Source organism: Parambassis ranga, chromosome 10 (assembly GCF_900634625.1).
Source record: "Parambassis ranga chromosome 10, fParRan2.1, whole genome shotgun sequence".
NCBI lineage: Eukaryota > Metazoa > Chordata > Actinopteri > Ambassidae > Parambassis > Parambassis ranga.
The window spans coordinates 21,730,782-21,758,434 of record NC_041031.1 but is presented as its reverse complement, the minus strand read 5'-3'; the positions used below and the strand labels follow the sequence as shown (position 1 = coordinate 21,758,434).

The window sequence follows — 27,653 nt, the reverse complement described above, 5'->3', positions numbered from 1 at the left end:
TAAATTGTTTTTTTTTTTTGCGTTCATGGATAACCACGCAACACCACATGACTACAGTGTGCCATATGCTCTGGCTAGCTGAGGGGAAATCAAGCAAAATGAGCTGCTGCTCTGATTTTAATCCACCTACCCTTCTTACAGTATAACAGGATGGATAATAAATACACAGCTATGACTTATTTAGCGTGACGGTGTCTGACTCTGGCAGAATATACAAGTGTTTGCTGGAGGTGACAGAGAACCCGTACAGTGCCAGCAAGTACAAGGGGGATAAGTACATGTGTGCCATTAATGTTTCAGGATCTGGTCAGTCCAGCACACGCACGACCCAAAGCTGAGGCGAAGCAGAGACTCTCTGCTGCACTGCCAACACGGAAAACAGACAAAGCACATTTCTTTTTCAGCTTTTTCAGCTTTTTCAGCAAAGAACGGGTCAAGAAGAACAAAGTTCAAGTTGGTCTTTATTTGGTCCTGAACTGAAGAGATTCATGCTGAAATCCAGACTTCTGGCTGTGTCATTGAATGCATCATTAAAGAAGTACAGCAGCAAAGACATCATGATTGTGGTCCTGATTGTGGTCCTGAGCGTAATCACTGAGCTTGTTCATCATCCTGGAGAGGAGGTTGTAGTCTGAAGTTGGACTTGTGTGCTGGAGTGTCCTGGTAGAAGAAGAATCACTTCTCCATACTGAATATTGTTGGTATTCTCTCGTAGAAATCCATCTAATCGACCCCTGTGTTACCCCATTTTCCCCTGACAGCCATCACTGTGGTACAGACCTCACAGATATAACTTTGTTAGTGGTGGTAAAATCAAATATTTGCCAGTTACATAGAGCTTGTGGTGATATTTATTCATTTATTCTTCTGTGACAGATCAAAAAACCTGATAAGATCCTGATAGTACATGAGGAAGTGGACGGATTTCAACATTTAATCACACATGATTGTTAAACACTTGATTATAATCAAGATAATTGCGAATGAAGTGAATATTTATAAGGCCTAAGAATAGGTCCGATTCTGGTTGGCAAGTACCGAACGAAATTTAAATGAGCAGGTTAATTAAATAGAGGATTTCTTTCATGATAGCACAGAGTGCTTTAAAAGCTGCCACACGTCTGTTTTACTTCCAAGTAATGCATACATTCAGTTTGTACGTTGTGCTGCGAGCTCCATATTAAACAAATCAAAACAAGCCTGTGTAAATATCATTATATTCTGTAATTCAAGAGTGAGCAACATGACTACAGTTACTGTAACAGTTACAGTTACTACTGTTTTCTAAAAAGTGTTTTTGAATCATTAAGATGTGATTCTGCATGAATACTGCAATGTTTTTCCACATCCTGATACAACTTCCCTCTGCGACCCTGCAACACAACAAGAATCAATCAAAAAGCGAGTCTAGACGTGATGAATAGCAGCCCAGAGTAACACAAAGAGATTTAATCAGCCTCACACAGAGGCGGGTGGAGACGGGTGTCAGGCTTTAACCAGAGGCAGGAGCCCCCTTGAGGTTAATCTGAACTTTCAAAGAAATCCAATTAAAAACACCGACACTAAAGAGACAAACACTTGCGGGGCATGTTTTGGTGCAGCACCTCTTCTGTACCAGGAAAAAAAGTAAAGAAAGATATTTTCTCACCATGACACTTCAGGAAATTAGGTCCAGTTGCTGCGGCTTTCTATTGTGTAGCAGAAATGTGGTGTGTGTGCTCGGTTTGTTTTTATATTTTTCCTCAGGGGACAGAAAAGTAAAGGTAAGAAGCCACAGAAGGATCCACAATTAAAGAGTAACACAACTGCAGAAGGGTGAGATGTTAGTGTTAATATAAGAACAGGTTCAAAGTTCTCAGTTTGATCATATTTGCTTCTCTTTGTGCAGAGTGTGTCTTCATCTCTGTGTTGTCTGTTATTGATTTTATGGTTTCCTCCACTTATTACGTAAGAGACAAAGACAAAGAAGCCCAAAGCTGTATTAGAGTAACTTAGAGTATTAGAAGCTTTGACAGCAGGTTTGCTTCTTCTTCTCCTTCTGTATTTGTCAGCTGGTGAAAAAAGATAAAATAAATATTGTTTTATCAAATTATCTAAATGGATTTGTGTTAATGTTTGAGTTGTTGATGCCTCTCTGCAGTTAGGAGATAAGTGGGATTATCGACACCAGTTTTATCAGACCGCAGGCTGCAAAGCAAGAGAGGAGTTTTCCTTAAAATGGCATCAAAAACACAAAAAGAAAAAGGTAACAAAAAAATGGACAAAGTAAAGATTCAATAAATGAAGACAAAGACCAAGACTCCTGAATGAGTCAGGGAACAGAGGAGAAGAGGTACCGACAACCGTGAAGGGGAAACACAGGGCTTTAAAGGGACTGATTAAACTCAATAAGGGCGGGGCAAAAAGGAAGAAACAAGGAAAAACAGACACACAAGGTAGTATCATTTCAAAATAAAAGTACAACAACCAAAAACCCATAAACATTAATAAATAACACACATGGACAGATAGTTACCAAAATAAAACAGTCCTTCAGTGTAGAGGAATACTCTGCAGATATTTAGTACAAAATAGATTAGCCTTTACAAAAGAACTTTACATGGCTGCCTTAATGCATCACTTAGTGAGTCCCTGTGCTCATAGAAGATGTGTTAGCATAAGCACTTCAAGCACTGGTAAGGTATATTAAATGTATGTTGGGCACATAGAAATGTTTTACATCCTGATTCGTTGTTTAAAGCAAAGAAATGTGGCGTTATTTTTTCATTTATAAGAAGTACACTATACAAATGAAATTCTCCCTCTCCTTGCAGCCATTACTTCTGCTGTGAAGGACTTTATATGCAGTGAACAGCACGCACTGACCGAACAGTGACAAGACATCCAGAACCTGCCTGAGTTTCTTAAGGGTATATAAAAACTATAGTATTGCAGCCTAACAAGCAAAGCACCATCATGGCTGCCGCAGTGATGTCATCCCACAGCTGCAGCCATTATCACACTTCAATCCGGCCTCAATCAGCCTCAGCTGCAGTGGAGAAGGAGCTAAGTGAACTCACTCCTCCAGTCTTCTATCTGGCTGATTGCTGCTAAGCAACCACAGCTGAGGGTGCGCCCACACGCGCTGCGGCCACAACCAGCCGTGGTCTGCTACACGATACATAATACAACAAAATAGTGCTCGGCCTTTTTGTACGGCTCAAAGGGAATTGATGCAAGAGAAGGCAAAAAATTGCAAGACATCACAAAACTTCAGCCCAAAACCTCTGCAAAGAATTTAAAAACAGTTTGAGTTCCTGCTGTGAAACTTCAGAGACGCAATGTTTTGTTCAACTGAATATTACAAGCAGGCAACTCACAGCACTGAGAGGGCAAGTTCCTGAAATGGAAGTGCGACATGAGTCATGACTGCTGTGAGCTCCTTGATACTCCCAAAGGTCTAATGGGGACTGTATGTGTAAAAGTGCCATGCTCTTCTTTTTCCTTTCCTCCAATTATAAAAGAAGGCAAGGGTTATTTATATAGCACCATTCACAAGGCGATTCAGAGTGCTTTACAAGACAAGATACAAGATAAGACAGTCGTGAATAATCACCTAAGATTAATTTGTGGTAATTTACGAGATCGCTGCAGCAAACTTAAGAGTTTTCAGGCCTGACTGACTGTTCGAGCCAACCTCAGGTATTCAGGAGGTTTGTTCCACAGGTGAGCAGCAGAATAACTGAACCCTGCTTCACTTTGTTTGGTCCTGACCAAGCAGCAGCCTTCGGGGCTCAGACTTCAAGCCCATGCGGAAGTGTCAAAACTTGTAATTCATGCCGCAACCACTGGGGGCTGGCTCCAGAAGCAAGTCATTTCCCATAGACTCCCATGTTAAAATGGCCGACGTCACAGCAGAAATGATTTACAGCCTGGCACAAAAAACCACTCTGGTCTCAAATAATAGGTTCCCTTCTAGTGTCAATTGTACGGGGGGTGAATTTTTTTCACAACTCACTCGTTTTAATTATATTCAGACTTAAAATTACGCATAATTATGGGCGTTGCCGCTTGAGTAACAGGCAGTTGCTGCATCACAGTGCGAGTTTCCTGCTTCCATGATCGCCCGCCCCCCTAAACTCCGTCCCGGAGCCTCCCACCGAGCCTCAAAACGGCTTTTCAGATACAAACGGGTGACATCACGGAATCTCTGTCCATAGTTTTTACCGTCAATGGTCCTGACCCTGGGTGCACACGGTAGGCCTGTCCCTGATGATGTCAGGGGTCTGGATGCTTCATACAGCACCAATAAGTCCAGGATATATTTTGGTTCTTTGACTCACAGGAAGCCAGTGCAGTGATTTGAGGGCCAGTGTAATGTGGTCCAGTTTTCTGGTATTACCCCCTCACACTGCTCCTCAAGTGGAGCATATCCCCTCTCACCAGCGCTTACCTCACTGTGCACAGCTCACATGGCGTTTATCTTCGGGTTAAACTGGGGGAAAAAAAATCGTTGGAAAATTGGATGTATTCGAAAAACTTAATGAGCATCTTATAATAATACTGCATGCACATTTTAAAGTGTTTAATGAACAGGTATGTCCTCACAATGCCACTAAAGAAAAATGCATCCTTTTTGGGCTCTTATTAAGGCATAAACAAAGATGCCGGCTTTGCTCTGCCACCGTTTAGCTTTGTGGTTCCTCTATGATTTCTGGGTCATAAAGTCCATCATTTCCTCCTTTATCCTTCATTCTTCACACAGCTAAACATCCATATGGTGTCACAGATAAAGAGTGTGCCAAAAAGATACCCTGCTGTCCTATTTTCATCTCCAAAGTGTTGAGCCTTTGCTAATTGTAAGTGGACTGTCCTATTTTATAATGAGAACCAGTTTTTATTTCAAAAAGTAGCACATCAGTACAAATCCAGTAACTTTGGACATTTTTTATTCTCCAAACTTTCTTCCACGGAGCATAATAATGGAATACTGCATATAAATGTTCACATTTGTTAGAGTCAAATTAGATCTATGGGACATCTGCACAGATCTCCTAAAATACCATGCACACTGACAAATTAAACGACCTTCTCTTTAAGCCGCTGACTTTAGATCGAGCATCATGACTTGCCCAGTGGTTCATCTCACACAAAAGCCAGCATTTCAATTTCAAAGCTGCCCATTTGCTTGAAGCAGCAGCAGCAGCAGGCTCCTCTGCATAAATCTTAGCCCATCTCTTGACTGTGGAACAAATGAATGTCTTAAATTAAATTTGAGACAATTAGACTGCCTGCTATATGTAATTGGTTTTCTGGTTGGATCAAACAGACCACAGCTCAGGCCTGAATGAGAGGAAACGTGGGCGGACTCAGGGTTGCAAACAAGGGATCTTAGACCGAGGACTCCCAGATGCTTCATCAAACAGGTCAGTAATAGGATATCACAGTGTTTCCTATGGGAATGAGTGCAATCTCTATCTCCCACTTTCATATCCTCCTTTTATTTTTTTCTACTCTTCACTACATGGACAACCTTTAATACCAATATAGACGGTGATTTACTTCCCACCGCTCGCTGCCACATGCAGCTTCAGACTCAGAATTCAGATGTCAGGCTCAGAGCATTACCTTCTGTTATCACATTTCCATAGTCAGCTGGCAGTTCAATTTTGCAGCTCAGCAGAGCTTAAACCCAAAGAGCTCTTTCTGGGAAGTTTCAGATTGAGCTCAGCGAAATGGGCTTTAATACTTTGTACACGGTGTTTACGAGAAGAGAAAGAGCCAAACCGAGCCTGTGGTGCCATCCTACAGACATCCAGTATCATGTGGAATATACTGGGGGCAGTATTTCAGAGCGGAGAGATGAGCAGTGAATTCAGAAGTGTTTAGAAGGTGGGACACGTTCTGCTTCAAATTCACTTCCTTTATTGGCCGCTTAAGCGAGTCGGCTGCCTTATAAATAAACTGTCTGTTACATTTAGTGTTTGAAAGGACCCAAATGCAAACAACACACAAAAACACCAACAAAAAGCAAATAAAGCTGACAAAACCCCAAAAAGGAGGACACCCAAACTAAAGGGAACAAACAGCAACAAAAGAGTAAAAAACTAACCAGAAAAAAAACAGAAGACAACAACCTTGGAGGACACACAAGAGCAGATGCAAGGAGACATTACTGGGACACACACGGTGCAGACTGACACAGACAAAGGAGCGCTCAAGACCTAAATACACAAGGGTAACAAGACACAGGTGGAAACAATCAGGGCGGGGCAGCCAATCAACACAGAGGGAACCAGAATGAGACACATGAGGAAACACTACGTTCAGACTGAGACAGGAAATCCACCAAAACGTCCAACAAACCACCGGAATACAAAAAAATCAATAATCCAAAAAATGAAGGCTTCAAAGGAAAACAAAGTTAACTGAGGATCATCAATGCAGCCCTAATAATGATGGCCGCCCGTGGCAGCAGCGAAGAATGCTGTGAAACAGCAACATAGGTTTCATTAAAAAAGAAAGACGTCTACAGCAGAGAAGAAGAGACTGCTGGCGTGGCAGAAAATTGTGCTATTTATTTTAGATAAAACTTGAAATTAATTTTCAAGGTAGGTCTCCTTGCAAACGAACAGGATCTTCAATAAAGGAACATTTTAATAGCATTCACTCAGGGGGTCTCAACATGTCTGTATTCTGTAAGAATGCAGAACATGGCAGAATGCTCATTAAAACATGGCTGAGTCTTCATGTGAGCTTTGATGCTTTAATTAAGAAGATCTGTGAAGCTGGAATACAAACACAATAAAGAAAAAGGATGTCAGACTTCGTTTTGTCTGTTTTTTGTACATTTAAATGCAAAACAAGAAATCATTATTTACGGCACAAAACATACATGGGAAATCGGGATTAGCGCTATGCTAACATAACATAGAAAAGCCCATTGACGGGCTAATGCATTAGCATTGGTTGCGCTATTAATTTAACACACAGATGATAAATCAATCCGGGACGCTATAACAGGTAAGTCATGCAGATAATTTACATAATTATAATAATATTACTTACAGAGTTTGTCCTCTTGAGATACAGCAAGAAAACCACTGTGTCGGAACTACGGGAAGCCCACAGGGACAAACAGAGGAGCAATGTAAACAACTCCCCGGCACTCTTAAAGGGTATTAAAGGGTAGAATTATTTTTTAAGCCATAAAAAATGTCCAAAATTTAACAAATAACAAACAAAATGACAACACTGAGAAGAGACAAAGAAAGGTAACATCAACAACAAGAAACACAGCAGGATAACACACAAATTAAATGTGAATAAAATCAACAGTAAGCCAGACTAACCACACACATGAAAGCTCACACTGAAGTACATCCTGCCAGAAACTGACAATAAAGAAGTGCCAACATTTTTAATTCTTGGATTTGTCCCAGTCGGTGTTAGACCACCATTAGAGGCCTAATGTTTTCAGGGCATACTCAGCGTTGAGTGACAGATGGGTCTGTCTAGTCTCACTAGTTAGTGAAGCTGGCTATCTAAGTGTCACCCACCATCTCCACTCAGGAGCTAGGAGCTGCCAAGATGGTGTCGGCTGGAGTGTAAGTGTCCTTAGCTTGTTTAGTGAAGCAAATGTTCAACCACAAGCTGAGTCCTAATTCTAGGCCTATCAGATCAGACAGTGTTAGTCAAACTATGAGTTGTTCCTGTGTTTAATCGGTGTGACACATCCCCAGCTCTTGTTGGTAGCATCCATGAATCCAAATCTGCAGGCTTTATTTCACTTTGTGCTGGTATCAGACACAAAACAAAGGTGGATTATCACAGGCTGATACACTTCTACTGGATTCTCCTCAGTATTAATGCACATCCAGTCTCCCTATGACACTGTTTCCTCACATTTATTTTGAAAATGATATCTTTAGTATGTGTTTGAGTCAAAATTTCATTTGTTCACTCAGTTGTAGCAGAGATGCCTTTGAGTAACAGATGCTCCAAACCAGTGAATAGGAAGCATGACAGGTTTGAAAAAGAACAGAATAATCTCACCTGAATCCATAAAGACAGGAGAGCAATGGAGAGAATACAAGTCAAACAATATTACATTTGCCGACACTCTTGAGATAGATGTGAATGAAGCAGGAACCACAGCTGGTTTCTCCATCAGTACGGTGGTTGATTACACGTCAGGCGATGTCTTTTTTACAGCAGCTCATAACAACAGGACTGACAGCTTCCCAGAAGGAAACGTTATTGGAGCACAGAAGTATTTATAGACAGAGCAAAACATCCTGTTTATCTCCCTTATGGAGAAACATGCAGTATTTATACAGCTCCTATTTATGGAGGTTTTATATATAATGCAGCGCTCTACACCAGATTGGGTTTTGAGGACATGTGGAAAAGACTTTGTATCATCATACGCCAACTAGCACTTCATACTCAGAGGAGGAAAGCTCACTAATTGAGGTCAGGAGTGCTCTTTAACCGGACTTTTGAAATCCTTTTTTAGCCCATTTGTCTGCTCTTTTCTTTAACGCGGTGAAATGGAGGGCTGTCCCCTCTGAATCCTGCGCTGATATTAAATGAATGTGTCAAACCTCTTGTCACTAAGGTGGATGGAAAAAGCAACTCCCATGTCTGTTGCTGATACGGGCAGGGGAAGGAGTCTTCTCTGGGCTACTTTTTTTCATTAGACGGCCCTATAATGGCTCATCTGAGCCTCAGCGGCTGCAGCGATCTCGTGTCAATGGACTTGTCAATCAGAGTCCCCCCAGGAATGCTGCGATAGCTGTGGAGGTCGCCTGCATGTAGAGCTGAGGAGGCTTTCTCAGCAGTCAAACAGCCATCTCTTAGATTGAATCATGTTACCTGTCTGAAGTCAATTTGCATACAATCAGAATATGTAAATCATAAGCAAGTCTGCATGCATATCTGTTTGGAGCATATGGATGTAGTATAATGAAAAAAAAATCAACAACAAGGCTGTTACTGTGTGTGAGTCTGTGCCACTGCTGGTCTCATTCTATCTGCAGCTGCACAGACTCTGTGCAAACACTCTGTTTAGCCTCATTTCTAACAGACAGATGTGAGTCTGTGAAATTCTTGGACACAAAAAGAAACTCTGTGTGCAGAAGTTAACACAGTTCTAAGACAAATATCGATGTACCACAAATGTCAGCATCAAGAATGTTTGTGTAATTACTGTCACTGCCAGCAGGGGGAGACTAAAGTCCTGGGCTGTAGCTTTAAAACAAAATGCACAGAACAAAGTCTGCAACCTCAGATCGTCGGTGTGGACGTTTTGGTTAAACTCAAATCTCTGCTGTAACATTCTGAGCTATGAATACAGGCTCATTTTTTCAGGGATGCTTCAAGCTAATATTATCATCAGATACTGGCCCTGATACTGACTAAAAGGAGAATTTGGCTGCATGCTCGCTTGTTTGACGCCTACTCGCAATAAGTGGGAAGGAAATTGTATGAGATGGTGATGATGATGATGATGATGACCCAAAATGCTGGTCCTCTGGCTGGCTGTCAAAATAGTCTGAGAGGGTGAGACTGTCTCTGAAATCACCTGCTGTCTCCAAACTATCTATGCAGGGCACATGTTGTAGTGGACTGTACAATGAGCTCATCTGGAAAAAATAAAAATACATTGCAGACACTAGTTGTATTGATTGCATCACAGCTGTTGCATAATTTAAATGTGATGCATCGCTGGCAGATAAATGAATATTGGGTGCATTGCACGATGGCTAATGTAGTGACCATCACTTCTTTTCTTGATGCATTGTGGGATACACTGAGTGCACTATATAGGGTTTAAAAGCGTATTATGTATTCGCATAGCACTACAAAATGACAAATGCTAGCTGACTGCTAGCAGTGGACTGAGTGGCTCTCAGCTGGAAGCCTGAGCTAATGATTCAGATTAGTTGCTTTCTTCCCTTTATCTTATTGGGTAAAAATGCTGAGGCCTGGGCTGTGTGGACATCGATGTCCAGTTTGACCAGTAGGATGAAATCCGCCTGGATGTGACCACTTTAATAACAGGCAGCAAGTTTCCTGCTGCTGTGACTCTTCACTCCTCCTGTATTGGAAGTTTAAGTGCAACTACCAACATCGTGACGGTTGAGCTTTTCCCTCAGACTCAGATTTTCAGAAGCCGATGTGACATCATGGATGGATAGTTATATACAGTGATCTGTAGTCGGTATGTCATCAGTATTCCTGTGTTGTCACTGATATTGACACTTGTCCATGTTCCTCTCTTCATCCATACTTAAAAAAGAAAATCTGATTCCAGTTCCACTCTGCATGAGCTGTCTGGTGCACGGGGCCACGAGCCAGTGCCCAGCGGAGAGCAGTTAATTGACATTGACTGTTGCATGTCTGCAGGACACCAATAGAGCCATGGCTCTCCTGCAGCCAGAGTGCTGCTCAGAGAGCACAAAGGCAGCTCGGTTTGAAAAGGCTACCTCAGAGCATGAATACTAATGGAATTGATTTATACCTCCATTTCCTGCAGGGAGACTTGTGGACATTTATTGCAAAGGAGGAGCCAGGGTCCTTATGTGTGTGCACAACAGTCTGAAGTGGTGGAACAGCTCAAAACTCTACAGCAGCAAAGCAGGTCTGAAGATATGATCCAAGACCTCTGGAGATATGGCAGTGTGATATGATGACACACAAGAAGGCTGGAGGAAGACTGTCCAAGATGGTGTGGATGTGTGAGAGAATGGAAAAGTGGAAAACTGTCTTTATACTGTAGCTGGAGAGAAGTCATTTAGCTGAGTTGCATTTTGGGAAATGTAGGATCTAGGGTTTTTTTAGGTTCATTAGGTACCTGTAAGAACTAAAGCTGCACAATTTTACAATATTATCCTTCCAATTGTTTAACATGTTAGAGGCCTTAATGTCACCCCCTGAGTCAGACTAACAACTGAAACTGGTTTTGTTAGAAATTACACCACGACAGAGAGCTTAGATTCACAGACAGATGACCTGACATTTTCCTTTAACCATGATACTACCACCACCGTGCTTCACGGATGGGATAAGGCTCTTCTCTTTCCTATCTTCTCATTTAAACCAAACAAGTTGAGTTTAGTGTCATCCATCCAGAAAACATCAAGCCTTCTATGCTTTGATAGATTCAAAACACCTTTAAATGGACTGACTCTAATTTAGCCTTTAAATTAGCTGCTAACAGAGGTTCACATAGCTTTACCACTAACATGTATGTAATACTCGATCATTTTCCTGAATAAATACAGTAAAACTTCAAATAATAGCAGAGACCCGAACTGACGCCGGGCCCGTTTACAGGCCCGGTCCGATTATGGATTTGGACATATAAAGGCCGGCCTCAACTATAAGCCGGGTCTGATTTTCTCATAAGGTAAGGAGCAAATATATAACTATAAATATAACATAAAAAACAACAACAATTTATGCCAATGTGTGACGTTGTCATGGAGACACATAAACAAGGATAAAGAAATGTACGATGACATTAATGATGGAAGGGATGTGGACAACTTTTTAGCTATAGTTCTGGATGGATTTTTCGCCACAATAAATAAAGGCCTGTCCCAAATATAAGCAGGGACAATTTCCAAATTTTCGATTTAGGCAAATAAAGGCCCAGGCTATTATTTGAAGTTTTACAGTAAGTGACTTGTGTGAAAATCTGCTGATGTTTTGCATCATATTTGTGCAGAAGAGTTCTCACACTTTTAAACCTAAAGCCTCCGACGCTGCTGACAACAACAGCCTGTGCGTAAGACAAAGGCATTCTTGCATGAGGAGCATGAATCAGTCATCAACATCTGTTGCAACAGACTGCAAGATGCATTTTGTTCCCCCTGCAAAATACATGCGTGTGTTTTTATTCATGTGCAACAGAATGAAACCAAAGGTGTGTTTCTACACGGCAGCAGAATAACGTCAGCTCAAAGTGAAATTTACTTATGTATGAGTGGAAGGTAAATAAATGCGCTGCATACACGGAACAGAAGAAGCTCATTAAACAGACCTCTGATAAGCAGCAAACTCAAAAATGTCAGAGCGTCACAATCGATTCATTTCGTTTTAATGTCAGCCTCCATCCTGCGCTGGAATTACACCCAACTCTGGAGTCATTGCCGTCCCTAATCCTTGCTTGGCGCTCCTCCATTATCTTTTCAGTGGATTCGTTTGATGTAAAAAGGTTCCCCAATACCCATATCACAGACCCACTTAATGACAAACAGGCTGCCGTGAGAGAGATGCTATTTGCATCGCTTTGATGTCTGTGTACTCACTGTGACACGATCACAAGTCAGGTCTCCCTCCAATCACCATTCCAACGACACAGTGCATTCTGTTTACAGCCCTTTTCGCTTTTATTGAATAGATGCTGAAAATTCCCTTCTGAGAGAAAAAAAATATAAATAAAAAATGCACAACAGTCATGTTGAGATGAAAAACTGACATCAACAGTAACATGTGATTTACATTGAAGGTCTTTGCACATACTTCTGAATGCCATGCAATGAGATTGATCCATGACCGCAGGTCTCCTGCCTCCCAAACCAGAAATATGTCCGTACCACACTGCTTCCATTTACTGTTTATCACTTTATTTTACACACAGGCAGCGTTGGCCTAAAGGCTCGCCGCAGGACTTGTTTGAATGCACAAACACAAGACGATGAAAAATTATATGAAATCACTTTATTCTCAGTGTGCGGTGATTCCATTTTTTTTTTTTTTGCAGGAGAAAGTTACAGACTGAAATATTTTTCTCTAAAATGGCATGCAGTGAGGCTAACAGGTGGAGCTTCGAAACACAGAGAGGACACGAAACGATTATATCAACAACCTTGCCTACATCGCACACCATAAGCATGCATACAGTTTTTGCTAACAAATAGGGAGATAGAGAGAAGGGTGAGAAGATTTTTTTTTGCAGTACAAAAAATGTGTTAAATTTGTTAAAATACCAACCACCAGAGGACAGGAACAGGACCAGATACAGACGAGAAAGATTTAAAAAAAAAAATAATAATAATAATAATATAAAATACTGCACCAGATTAAGCATCTTCTCAACACACACAGAACAGAGAAAGACAGATGCAAGAAGAGAGAGAAACGGCAGACATTTTACATTCAAGTCACATCAAAGGAGTATTTTTTTTTAATATAAGGGCCGTGTTTCACAGGCAGTTTTTTAAAATCCTATTAATGGCAGAATGAGCCTCTGTAGTGGGCTTCAACAAACACGGCGTCTCTACTGGACATACTGATTACGCACGACTTGGGCAGTTTTGTATAGGCAGTGGTCTAAAAGCCATTTGGAGCGCAATCAATTTACAAAATGATGAATGAGGTTATGATGGAGGAGATGTGCGAGAGGAGTGATGGGTGGAGTTCAGAGCACACCGGTGTGGAGACTCTCACTGACGTGCCTGTCTGCGGTGGCGAGTCCTTTACAGGGGCAGTAATTGTAGCTTTCTAGAATATATTTGGGCCAAACGTGAGATATGTCATCAAAAAATAAACAAAAAAAAAAAAGCAGAGGCTAAAGAGAGAGAGGCTTACAGCTTCACAACTTAAAGCTAGAATACCTGAGAATTTCAAAATAAAGGTATGCAGTAACTAAATAAGAATGAAACCTACTATCAGCACTATTCTTTGGTTTGATTGAATAACCGCTCTGACGATGGATGCACGGTGCACGGCTCTAACTATCTGCCACACGGCAGGTTACACTGACACCACGGGAATAAAACGTGCTCTACCACAGGTGACCTTACCACACTGTGCGTGATTACAGAGCTCACGAAGCACAGAGAGAAGCTACACATCCCCCGCCTACGCCACAGGAACGCACAATAATAATCAATGTCACGTTCAGCTAGCGCTATAAAAAACAGCGACAATGTGGGGAAAAAAGCTGTTTGTTTAAAAAACTGTAAACACACCTACAGCTACTATACTGTGCAACCACGGAAACGAAATGATCACTGCTAATAGCACTTTACATGGCAGCTAAAAACAGCTCTCTGCAATAAAACTTGTCGATCATCATGGTGAACGTTAACATCGATTCTCAGGTTAGAACAGCACGGAATTGAATCTTTAGGCGATAAAGGCATTTACAGAGGCCTACTGTAAATATATATACGACAGTGTGCAGCACACGTCTGGTGGAATGTCTGAAATATCTGGAATGTTTTAACAAGACACTGTAGAATGTAGGAGAAATCATAGGAATATGCACCAAAATAAAACCTCATCTTCAAATTTGTGCCATTATAATTATGTATCTGCAGGTTCGTCACAGAGTTTCATCGTTTTAAACAAAAAAACCTGGTTGTCGTCGTCATATGGTGAGTTTTTTTTTTCTTTTTTGGTGACATAAAACAAATCGCCCCCCCACCCTCCCTCTTGAATTAAACATGTCTGACCTACAGAGGCGTCACTGTTACTACAGCACGTCGACACGTGTGCGTCTTTAACACCGACTAACACATTAAGGAGTAACTTTTAAACACATAACAATGAAGATTGTCTGTTATTGCTGATTTGGGACTTCACTCCCATCAGTTAAACCAACGGACACAGGACAACTTCATTTCCAACAATATATTGCACTATTGTCACTGTCTGTTCACATATAGTGTGTTCACAACGCACATGTTGTGTGTGTGTGTTTTTTTTTCTTTTTTTGTTTTACAAAAGAAAATAAAAAATCATGAAAATGTTAACACAAGTCAAAATTAAGTAGCCTGCTCAACGTTTTACAAAAGCAGCGACAACAGCCGCAAACATGTAGAGCAAGTGAATTTATATAGAATTTAAAGAATTTGTTAAAATAAACTTTATGTATGGAGAACATTTATAGTTTTCCCAATGGAAGAACATTTAATTATCCTTCACTGCACATGGTGGATGAGATGTCAATGAAATAAAACGTGGAAAACCAGTTATTGCCTCGAATATCAATGTATTTATCATATCAAATGAAATGGTGTCCATAGATCCACTTCACAGTTCACTGCATGCTTCAAACAAAACGGTAAACAAAAACAAAACCCTTCACTTCCTGTTTGACAGATGTTACACATTCACTGTAAACCAATGAGAGCTTGAGGGACAGTTCACGGGGGGTGAATCCTCACATAAAAATGGATTTATATACACCGCATGTATCAAATATCAGCAAGAACAGAACAGGAAACTTCAATCAAATTTTGATATGATTTGGATAATTTCTTAAAAGTTAAAAATATGGCTTATACTCTTCGTCTTCTTGTTGTCATATTTCACTCATATATGTATATATATATATAATTCTCTTTTTTCGGTTTTATAACTGAGGCTATTTACAAACAAAAAGGATGGATGATGTGTGATCTTATTCTAAGTGCTGGACATTTGGGAAACATGGCATCCGTTTGCCTTGAAGTAAACACATTAGATCTGGTGTTGCGCACTTTTTAAAGACAGGATTATAATCACAGGTTTATCAGGGAGGATGCTCTGTTTGAGATATTAAAAAGTATGAATCACTGTCTGAGATCAGATCGTTTCAACTCCAGGACAAAGTGAATGGCATGCTGTGCAATTCCAGGGCACTTAGAAGTCAGGCTGACGGGGTGGGAGGGAGGGAGGGAGGGAGGTGAAGAGAGGTGTGACTGCAGGTTTGGGGGCGGGGCTTGGTGGTACAGCATTGATTAGATGAATGTTGTTAATCAACTTTCACTCAGAACACTGTTACTTTTTATTGAACATATCCATGAGCGGTGTCGGGATGAACTTCATGACCGTATCCACGATGCTCTCCTCTTCCTCCTCGTCGCCGCAGCCAGTGGGAACCGCCTTCTTCGGGCGGGTGAGGCTGCCCTCGGAGGCCTGCTCCATAGCAGCCGCTGCCTCTGCTTCCTTCTCCTCCTTCTTCTTGATGCCGTACTGCACAGGGAGAGAGAATCTTTAGAAACCGGACACTTTTATGCAGCATGTCTACACTAGCACATGTTAACTTTGGGGCATCTTCGGGCTAAATGAGTTAGCCAGGGACATGCCACCAGGCCTGGGGTTTGAGCCGCTATCTGCATGGTCAAGCTGTGACTACCTGCAGAGCCACAGCTGCCCAAGTATGTGAAAAAAAACCATTTGGTCAGGTCCAGGAAAAGATCGTAGTGTGTGTGAAAACAGAATCTTTCACAAACACATTTTATACGACAACCTTTTCATTTAACATGGTGATGAGACTCATCGCCATAGCAACATATATGATATTCTCTAAATTTATATGAACTTAAGAGGACAGGTAAAAATGGCTTGAATAGGAGGGTGCATAATTACACTAACATCAAACACTGTCAAAATGATTTCCTGGTGAGGAGGGGTCCACCCAAACAGGAGCAGGCAGCTTCTCATGACAGAAGTCACTAGTATTTATACTGTTTATAATGCAAAGCAAGGGAAAAATACATTATGACCATGAGATGGAGGACCAAAATACAGAAAATGCAGAGCTAAAAGTAACTTTGATAGAATAAAGTAAAAAACTAAACAAAAACTCCAAAAGTCCAAAAGCAGAAGAAGTAATGAGTATGAAAAACACAGCATGCTTCAAAAGGTAAGAAATAACTAAGATGACACTGACAAAAGCAGAAAGACGCAGACAGAGAACAGGCAGACTCACTAAGGATGGAGATGGACACGCATGGAGAAAGTGCAGCAGGTAATGAGACACAGGTGGAAACAATGAGGGCGGGGCGGCCAATCAAGGAAGGAAGATGACAGGACGCATGACAGCCTCGGTGCTACAGAGACTTCCTGTGAATCTTTCTTCCAAAGTTAGAAATGTGTGTGTGTGCGAAGTGTGACGTAATTTAAGACAAATCGGTTTGAAAACAATTAGTGCTCTTTCAAAGTAATGAGATTTCTTCATTTGCATGATTTAGATAATTTAGCTTCAGGCTGAAGTTAAGTGCAGTTATCCTGCACGAGCCGCAGTTATAATCAATTTCTGCAATTAGATGTGGCATCAGGAAGCGAGAAGAGATCCAGGATTTTGCAGGTGTGTGTGTGTGTGTGTGTGTGTGTGTGTGTGTGTGTGGCTTTAATTTGACCTTCCTGGATATTGTATGTACCAATTACAGTGGGTGCTCTCTACATTGATAAACTCACAGCCCTGAGCCTCCACAGACTTTTATTGAATCAAGAAAGAACACAAAATTGCCTTTAAAAACATTAGAGACATTATCAGCTGGGTGATTCAGCAGCAGCTCCACTGAAAGAAATGATCTGTTAGCATTACGTGATTATATGAAGGAACTGCTCTTCATTAATTGATCATTCAGCCGGCTCCATCTGTGAGTTATACACATATTATTTGTTAATTTTTACTGTTTGTGTGCCAAACAAATACACAAGAACCTGCACAGGCTTACAATGAATCAGCACTAACTCCTTTAATTAACCCTTTAATGCAAGCTGGGGAGCAGGTGGTATTATCTTTAACTCTTTACTCTCTACTTTAGAGTGGGGGTTTGTGTTACCCGGTGTCTGCTCTGTGCATTTGTGGTCCTACAGTCTGAGCAAAATCGATACAGCTGGACTGTGAGGAAAAGGCTGCAGAGGGCAGGAAGGTCAACAGGCTGAGGATTGGGTGGATGTCGAGGCAGAGATGTGGAAAATGAGATGGAGTCCTGCGTGACCTCTGTGCTGCTTTCACAGACACACGTTAATGTGATTCTGGAAGAATAAAAAGCGTCTCAGAGGAGGACGGTCTCAGTGTTCGTCTGTCTGCAATATCATCCATTAAGTAACATTTACCAATGTTGAAATGTTTTTCTACGAGGAGATGGTAGAATAGCAGCCTAAAGACTTCTTTATGATTAAGAAGCTCGTTCATTAGACTGCAGTAAAATCTAGAATATTGTGTTTTTATATGATATCTATCACACGTCTTGGTCCTGATATCTGCAGCCATAATTATTATTCCTTATTTTCGAACTTTTTACTTCACATGATCATTGTACAGTGTGGACAGTCTTGAAGCATGAATGTAATGTCAATAACAATTGATTTGCATTGAGACAGAACAATAAAAACTAAGTCTGTGTATGATGGAGGTTGGTATGGATGGTGGGATTAAACCTCTACACTGTATTTCCTCCCTTGTATTTATCAGAGGACCCTTTTTTTTATATCTTTGTGGCTGCATCGTCTTTGACTGTCATGCTTAATAATTCATTAATCTGTAACGGAATGTTAAATGGTATTATCAAAGTCTTTGAATTATTACCCTTGACGTTGCTAATAATGTATTAAACATTTGACTTAATTTCTCTTTGAGGGCTTTCACTTTGAGTTTAAAACCTTCCTGTGTTGCTCTTGTAAGACTGTCTTTAAACTGTGGGGGTTAAACAGCAGCCTTTTTTAGAACAATAGTGTAAGAAGGAAAAAAAGCTGAGATATGACAGCATATCTTTGGCAAGTGTTTGATTATAGCGTGTGGAGAACGGCTGACTAAGCATGACCGTCTGCACTTCTGCAGATGCAAGACTTTGTTAGAGTGGAACAAGCTGAGAGAGGGGGGCAGATTGCAGGAGGGAAGGAAGAGAACAAACAGAACAGAGGGAGGTCAGAAAGCCAAGTTAAAAATGATCCCAGAGCGGTCATGTTTGTACTGACGCTGGATGTCGTGATGACGTTTTTGATTGATCTGTTTTTCCCAACACACCGCTGCTGAATGCAGTTGGACAGTCTGTATAATCTGTCCCTCTTTGTTAACTGTAAAAAAATGTAGCACAACATCCCAATTTAAATAATTTATGAACTTAAGTCCATGTTGCAAATGCAGAATTAAAAAGAAAATGGCAGAGCGACTTGTTGCAGATAAGAAATGTATTTGGCATTGCGGATGTGGGCTTCAAAAACTGCAGTTCCCTCCATGGCCTTTGGGACTGGCTCTAAAATAAAGTCTTGTTTGTTAGGATGAATTATTATTACTAAATATTGCATAGTTTTGGGTAGGGATGTCCCGATCCGATCACATGATCGGAAATCGGGCCCGATTACGTGATTTCAGACTCGATCGGAATCGGACATTACCTCCCGATCAGGACTCGGATATTTTTTTAGGGCTGTCAAAGTTAACGCCTTCTGTGCAGGGGTATGACAGCTGCTTTTGGTGCGACAGGTCCTGGTTCGAGACCTCGATGTGCTGCGTGTGTGAAATCTCCCAGTGTGGCGGCACATGCACACACAGGCCTGTCGCTAAACAATAAATCAATTAATTGCACGATAACTTTAAATGTTTTTCGGCCGCGATAAATTACATTTGCACGCTTGTTTGTTTTCCTCTCTCTCTCTCTCTCCCTCTCGCTACCAAAGAGGCTGGATGACAAAAGGCGTCACTCGGTGCGTCGTAGCGTATAAAGTGTGCAAAGTCCGGCCGTCAGATTTAAAATGTCCCGCGGCTTCTGTCTTAAAATGTGTCAAATCAACAGGTAGTTCTTATTTTTTTAACTCATTGTGTGACGTCTACGGGATGTTCTGAGCAGACCACGGTCAGCTCACTGTCTGCGTCGCCACGGTGCGTCACAGTGCTGCAGGGATTGGACGCTGGTTACAGCAACACAGAGAGCTGTGAAGCTGCACAACACCGGTTCAACACTTCCACACAATTCACCACAAGACTAAACATGCTTATGAATACAACGTGCCATCAGAGAGAGTCCGCGTTGTACGAGTGAAGTTCTCTGCCTTTTTACCGGCGGCACTCGCGGCAGCGCCACCCATTCTAGTCCTCTTGCCCAGTCCTCTGGTGCCATCTCTGCTATTTTATGTGTTTCTGTCTACATGGTGGCGTTTTTAAAATTCGCTGATGCGCATACACACACGCAAACGCGTGCGCACACAAACACACAGCCCACTCCCAGCAGCAGGTAGAGTGCGTGTTGTTTGGCTCTGTTGCTCATGACGTGCTAGTTGGTTTGACTTAACTCCATTGACTATGCTCAGATAAGCCATGGTAATAGGCCTACCACTACTCATAATAATAATATTAATATAATTAATAATAACAATAATAATAATAGTGTTGATGATTGGGGGCCTTTCCAGTGTTAAATGTTCTTTAGAAATCGTGACAGGCCTACACACACACACACACACAGGTTTTGCCGCAATGAGTGCCTTTATAGAAAGTATCGGATCGGGACTCGGTATCGGCAGATACTCAAAATCAAATGACTCAGACTCGGACTCGAGGGCAAAAAAACCTGATCGGGACATCCCTAGTTTTGGGTGATAACTGCGACTCCCCGCCCACCTCTTTGCCTGTATTGGGAGTTTAGGTTGACTATGATGCTGTCAACATGGAGACGGTCAGAGGATCATGGAGGCTTGGTCCAAAGTTCTAAACACTCACAGTCTATTCATTTCTTCCTAAACCTCACAACACAACAGCAGCTAAACAGTAAAAAAGTGTAAAAGCAAAGCAACGTGAACACAACTGAACTCTGAAAGTCTTCATGCTACCTTTTTGCAGACCAGCTTTGTCACATTTCTCTGGTTATTTCCAGCAAGCAGCTGATTCAATGAAGAAAGTAAAGTGTGCAACAAATGGCCAAACAGGAGACGATGTGTTAAACTAGCAGCACATTGAGGGCAGGGAGGGGTCATATGTTTTGTAGCAGGTAATGCTGAGCAGAATATTACAGGAAATGTCTCCTCTGAGACCACAGAATGCTGTAAAACCTGCACCTTGCATGCTATGATAGAACTGCTGTTTCCAAAAACACACAAAGGGCCGTTCTTCTAAACACGACCTACATCATTTGTGCTTGTGAGGCTCTGTTAGAAGTCTGTTTACCTTATCCCTGATGCCCTGTCGGATGTTTTCTCTCTCTGCCTCCATTTTTGCGTACTTGGCCTTCCTCTCCTCTTCCTGTTGCCTCAGCGCTTCTTGCCTTTCTTCCTCCTTTTTCTGAGCATCAGGATCCTTCTCCTCCTCTCCACCGAGCATCTTGCCCATGTCTTTGGTGGCCCCTGTTGAAACAGAGAAAAAAGTGTAATACATTTTTCAACAAGCACATAATGTATCCCAGCAATCATCAGACCAGGCACTGTGCTGCAGCTAAGATCTGGACCCTTCAGTAGATATTGCTTTTTTTGTTTGAATCCTCTTTGAGGGCAGACAAAGAGCAGCTCAGTCTGCCCTCGACTGAACCAAAGACAAAAGCTCCTGACAATAGAGAGAACAAGAGGTGAACGCCGCGGACAAGAGCTGCAGATAAAAGCCGCTGCAATAAATTATTAGCAGTCCTCTTGATTGCCTTTGTGCTGCTCACGTTGGCCTTTGCTATCTTCATTAGGAATTTACACCCTCATGTGAAGCGTCCACTTGTAGCCGGGGTCAGGACTTTGAACGGAAGCCATGGAGAGCTGTTGAAAAGGACAATCAAAAACAGACCCTGATCTCCTGTCTGTGCGTGTTAGATATGCTAAACAAGAGCATGATGTGATGATCACTTCGCTGCATTGATTCATATCTTTAATGTAAATGCTGAGCTCTTTGATGATGCCAGGAGTGAAACCCTTGATTCTGGGAAAGGTTTAATGAAGCCATGTCTTGATGAGGGCTGGTTTTAGTCAAAGGCCTGCAGCCACTGACATCCCACTCTGTCTTCACTACTACTTCTGTCTGTGCCGAGCATCTGGTGCGTGCACTACAGGCATCAACTGGCATGCTTCATTATGTCACATGGCCAGCGTCCTATCCCACAGCCTCCCGGGGAATTATTCTATAATTCACATCTAGTTCCAGTCTGGGCACAAGCACGCCTTTTATGCAGGGATGGCCATTCATCCGACTACAGCAACCACATGCAAATGCAGAAAGTATATGCGCGATCTCACACACACACACCACAAACCAAAGCTGTATATGGATGTCATGCTGGCCCCCCCATTGTGCAAAAATTAGGCAAAATATCTCATCTGTGGTGCTGCCATGTTGGAACATGATGCCATCTTGGAGCCAGAGTCTGCAGAGTAGACACAGCTCCATTTGGTGCTGACCACAATGGTACTTTATATTTTTTTAACACTTTGTACTTTGAGGTGACTCATTTTCCACTACAACCTTCTCCATGTGCAACACATACTACTGGGTGTAAGTAATATATTAGCTGTTGTGTGACTGTTCCAACCCATCAGCACAGGGAAAATGCAATATAAAGCCTGTATTGGAAGTCTTTGGTGTAATTATGAACTAAATATGGTGTTTTTTTCAGTATAGTAGAGTGCCATTAAACTTAACAGAACAGCAGTGTTGGTGGTTTTTAAAACCTTCACAAACAAACTCTGCAACTTGAAAATCCAAAGTTTCCGTCAGGAAGTTGCACAGCCTAATCTGGAGTGTGTTAGCCTGCATGTTGAGCAGTGCTTTTTACACGGGGCTCTGCCCGTGTGTTCTCACTCCCGAGGCTTTGGCTCTTCTTTCCAGCTCAATGGCTGGAAACAAGCCAGCGCTCCAGCAGTGGCCCGACCAATCCTGAACCCTGCTCACTTCTAACTCACAGGAAAGAAATTGATTCGAATGAGAACTGGACCTTTTGGTCTTCACTGAATAAATGTGGATTACGCCTGGCTCTCCGCCCTTCCTGCCCTCAGCCCGGCAGCCCACCTCCTTTCATTACTCAGGCCTCTGTCTCCACCCAGAGCTGCGCTTGGATGCATTGCTGAGCCTCACCGGCTCTCTGGAGGAAGAACTCAAAGACACAGCCATCTGCTTTAGCAGTGAAATTGATGAGACAGCGGTGACCTTGAGGTTCTTGGCTGCAGTTTGACTTGGCAGTCCCGGACAAGCCCCAGTCGTCATTCATATATAGGCGTGTGACTTCTAATTAATGTTTTTTTAGTGACACAAGACATGCTGCCATGTTGAGAATGTATTACACTCATTCGACTTGATGGCTTTTCATGTCACTGGATCATATACACAGAAATCATTTGGACCTGAATCATGTGGACATTAACATGGAGTGGGTGGCCTGCCCGGTCAACATGACTTATCAATGAATCAATCAATCACATACACTGCTCCCTATAATCTGTAATCTGATGGACGTTTGAATAACAAGGCTGCAGCTCACTGAGCGATGACATGTTTAAGTTTTGACCCACTGTGACACGTTTGTGTGATATCGAACACAAAGGTTCTTTCAATTTTATTTACAATGGTCCTTGAATGCATCGTTTGTCCCATCAGAAAATATAACCCAAGTTGATGTGGTGTAAAATCTATAATCGCAGGGGAAAGAGTCAAACTTCATGACATTTAATGAGTATAAGTTCTTTGTGCTGTTTCCATAGGTGTGTAGGAAACAGAAGTGGAAAGAAAGCACCCAGCAACCTCGAAGGATTCAGTTGATACAGACAGCTGGAATCAGAAATTAACAGAAACTTCAGCTCTGCCCACCACCAAATAAAGAAAATGACTAAGTTCAGTCTCCCAGCAGTGGCCGTGAAGGTGTTTGATGCCGTCTCACTCTCTCTGTTCTGTTCAATGCTTTCCTTGCAGGCACACTGGAGCACTGTGGTTTCTATATTAATAACATCATTTATAGAATTGTAGATTTACATTCTTGCACTCAGAAGAATTTATCTGTTTTTTCTGTTTCTCTGCCGCAGGATAAAGTCGGCAGAACTGCTGAATGGGACTGTAAACCTCTCTGACTTGAGGAGATTTTCCAAATCGTGTATGAATTTTAACAGAGGCTGACTGTGAGGGGGGGAACATCCTCCATCACTCCGGGGTAATATATTCTTCTCTGACCAAGTTGAACAGAGAAACTTTTCAAATTAAAACTTGTTAAACTTCAGAGTCTGTAGCTGCAAATTAAAGCATAGCACAGCACACACTTTTACCACGTTTGAGCTACTTTATTAGATGTATCCTCCTACGTTCCTGTCGTCATGAGCTATTCTCACCTTCTCATTTGCACAGCCACTGATCCTGAAATGTCAATGTATGCTACCAAAGTCTATAAGAATGGATTACTGTTAATACAATGTAGTATTTTTAACCTTAAGCAGAGACGGAAAGGGTACGTCTGTATGTTTGACTTGTGTTTACTTTTCCACAGATTTGCTCTAATAACACTCATTAAAAAGTTTTCCCACTGAGACTCATATTCTGTGTAACAAGCACCCAAGTGTCCACAGTCCAGTGGGCAGGGCCTGCCTAGTTCACCAATGTCAGTAGAAATCTGCAAATATAACTCTTTTTTATTATGTTTATTGATTCACTGATGCAGTTCTCGTGTGTTTTTCGCCTCTCCTAAGACTCCACATGACTAATCTTGGCGCTCAAGGCTAATTAGCTTGTCTGATTGTGACAAAGTTGCTGTGTAGAATGTGGAGACAGTCGTCGTTCCCAAAAGCTTTGGTGTCATCAAAAGCTGCCAGCTGTGGAGTATAGGAGTGGAGCAGCGAGCTAAAGCTCCAGAGGAAGAGCTGCGGGCCTCGACTACGGCTAGAAAAACACAGCTATAATGTACTTAATGAGAAAAACTCATTCGTCACCACAAATCTGGTGTATCATTGTGTGAGATGCATCAGATGTATGAGGCGACTGTGTGCCTTAGATAGGGAAGAAACGGCAAATAAATGTTAGGAACACAGCATCAGCTGCGTGTGGGACCAACTAGAGGACAATGGACCGCTGGAGAAGGATCAAGGAGACCAATCAGACCACTGGATCTTAAATAGTGACTGTTTCAGTCCTTGACGATGTAAAGTGATCCCTCACTGCATCTCTCTGTGTTCAGAGGACAGGAGTCGTCGCCATGGTAGCCAAAAATGGCAACAGCAGAAGACCAACAAGATGGTCAAGTTACTCCATTACACCACATGACAAAGGCTGTCATCTTGACATCACTGCCATGATCTCATACAGCTAGCTATATATGCTAACTCATTACAGCTTTAAAGAGACTATGTGGGTCAGCTGGGACCTAGAAGCAGGAAAAAGACTCAGTGTGAAAAGTGAAAAGTCTTCAGAGAAGGTTGAAAGTTGTGGATGGTCGGGTCAAATTAGACTGTTATACAGTATAAAGGGTAGGGCGAGAAGACGAGGAGGTGTGTGTTGAAGTGTGAGTGACACTGTGAGTGTGTGAGGCTGTGCAGAACAAACTGTACAGCATCTATTTCCCTCTGTGTCTGTGCATGTATGGTGTAGGTTTGTCTGTTCATCTGCTGAGTGCATGTCCTAAAGGTGCATTCAGGCTCCAAGAGCATTTCTGCTGTGTATGGGTTGCATGTTTCGTGCAGATGGACACATGGGAAATGTCCCCTGTGGGGCTTTAAGGCCCCCGAAAAAGGACAGAGACAGAAAAAACAGAGGAACAGCAGGCTAAAAATGAGAACAGAAAAAAAAATAACAGGGCATGATAATTTCCACTACAGCAAATCAGAGAGACTGATAGAGAGAATGTGAGGACATCATTTGTGATGGGGGTGGATAAAAGAGCCAAGTGTGGTAGACAACATTATCCACCATAAAAAAAGAAAGAGGACACAGAGAAAAAAAAACACAATGGACTGGAAGAAGGACACCGAAGGGAAACGGTTCAAAGAGAGTGAAGATAAGTGCAAAGGAAGACGCATGAGGGAAATTCAGGGCTACTGTGAGAATAAGAGAACAGAAAAGCAGCGGGACCAGCTCAAGGACTCTGTGTTCCTGCTCTCCCATCTGTCACTGGTCCTCAGCAGCCCCATGGCTGCCGACCGGCAGGTCCCCACTTCAACCCCTGCGGCCCGCACCAGCCGTGCAGGCTGTCTTTATCAGGCTTCTGCTCCGGGCTGGGCGAGAAGGTGGTCCCAAAACTCAGCGGAGAGACCACACAGGGGACGTTACATTCTGTATGCCTGAGCATAGAGACAGCACATCCTAAACAGCCCATTTACCCTTGAACCACAATGTCACACTGTGCACGAGAAAGCTCTGCGGGGTTGAATACTCGATTTCTTGTAGCATGTAGCAGCAGTTAAAAGGTGGTGGAGACCAAATCAGAGCTAATACTAAGGTCAATGTTGGATTCCAGAGGAGTGCACCAGCAATGGCTGCTTGATATGAGAAGAAAAGATCAAGAGTTAAAAAGCAGAAAGAAATTTTTATCAGCTCGTCTAAACCCATGTCTGCTCTGTTCTTGGACTTAATTTTCATCTTTTTAAAAAAGTGTGGCAGAGGTAAAGTAATGGTGACAAAACATCGTCTAACAGGTCGTGCCTGAGTCAAGGCTGCATGCTGAAGCTTCAGAAGATCCTTCTTTGGCTGTTTCAACTCCCACACAAAGTTTTTTATCAAAGTCAAACCTTGAAAAGATTTTTTTTGTTGTTGTTAAAGCAGCAATGAGTCACTTCTCACACTGAAGCTGTTTGTGCTCGTCCCATCTATCGACTATCCGGGGATCCTTGGAACACAGCTGTCCTCTGAGAGTTTTTACAACACTCTGAGTAAGAGGAGAGGACGGAGGCTCGTTCAGAGGGGAAGATTGCTTCTCCACAGCAGGCTGACCACAGACAGGTCGTTTTAGAGACAACATAGTTTGTTATACTTCACAAAAAACTGCAAAATCTCACCTCTTATGTTAAAGACTGCTCCGATTTCTACCACGAAACCTTCCTTTGACCTTATGTTAATGGCTGTGCTGTGCTCTCTGTAGCTGTAAGGCTAATTTCTTTCCTTTTGTCACGCTGCCACTTTCACACTGTTAACTCAAATAGTGGCGTCTTTCTTGAAATAAAAAATGCAATTGTGCTTTTAGTTTAGTTGTACTGTTATATTGTGTTTTATATATCTGGTGTGGGCCGGATGGAAGGTGGGTGGAGGGCCAGAAGTGGGGCCTCAGGCTTTTTGGAAAGGAACACGCTAGCATTAAAATCAAAAGATGATGATAAGTAAAGCGCGCCCACACCGTACCCCCTTCCTCCATCCGGAGCCCTGACTAAATCTTTCGGACACATGGGATAAAAGAGGCTCACTCCTCACGCTTTATCACTCGCTCACAACCATTATCATCGGAAGACAGCCTCACAGAGTCTGGCCTTGGTGATGAGCGAGCAGGGACAGAGCACATTTATCACCTCTGAGGTTGGCACCGAGGACAAAGCAAACCATCCATCTACACACACACTCAGAGAGACACACACAACGCAGGTCGGCACTATAAGCATCTACTGTAGGATTTATCCAGGTAAAAACACTGCAAAGAAAAAGCATGACGTCAACTTCAAAAATAACACCGTAAATCATGGAAACTAACAAATTAAAAAAGGTTAATCACTCTACGAACGAAATCTGAAGACAATACATCCCAGTACACCCCCATTAAAGATGACTAAAAACAGAGTAAAACACTTAGTGGTCACTTATTATGTTCATTATTATGCTCAGGGCTCATTATGATCACTGGCTTTGTCTGGATTTTAGGTCAGATAGCTTCTTCTGCCTCTTCAAATAAGTCTTATGCACGCTCGGCTCAGGGAGGCACGTTTGGTCGCGTGCCAGAGATCATGGAGAGCAATAGCAGAACATCATAAGCTATTACTCCAGCGTCAGTGCAGTAATGAGTAATGGAGGTGACGGT

At 42.2% G+C, this 27,653-nt stretch overlaps 1 protein-coding gene across 4 annotated transcripts in view; it reads right to left on the bottom strand.

Annotated features, from left to right (window-relative positions):
* Positions 1 to 14,428: 14,428 nt before the first annotated feature.
* The window catches only part of LOC114442564 (complexin-2-like), a 41,605-nt gene continuing 28,380 nt past the window's right edge, over positions 14,429 to 27,653 (bottom strand). For all 4 annotated transcript variants that reach the window (XM_028416252.1, XM_028416255.1, XM_028416254.1 and 1 more), the window contains exons 3-4: positions 20,873 to 21,048; positions 14,429 to 15,951 (exon numbers count right to left, since the gene is read on the bottom strand). In XM_028416252.1, coding sequence (XP_028272053.1) covers positions 15,757 to 15,951; positions 20,873 to 21,048 — 371 coding nt within the window. In that variant the 3' untranslated portion in view covers positions 14,429 to 15,756. The remainder of the gene's footprint in view (positions 15,952 to 20,872; positions 21,049 to 27,653) is intronic.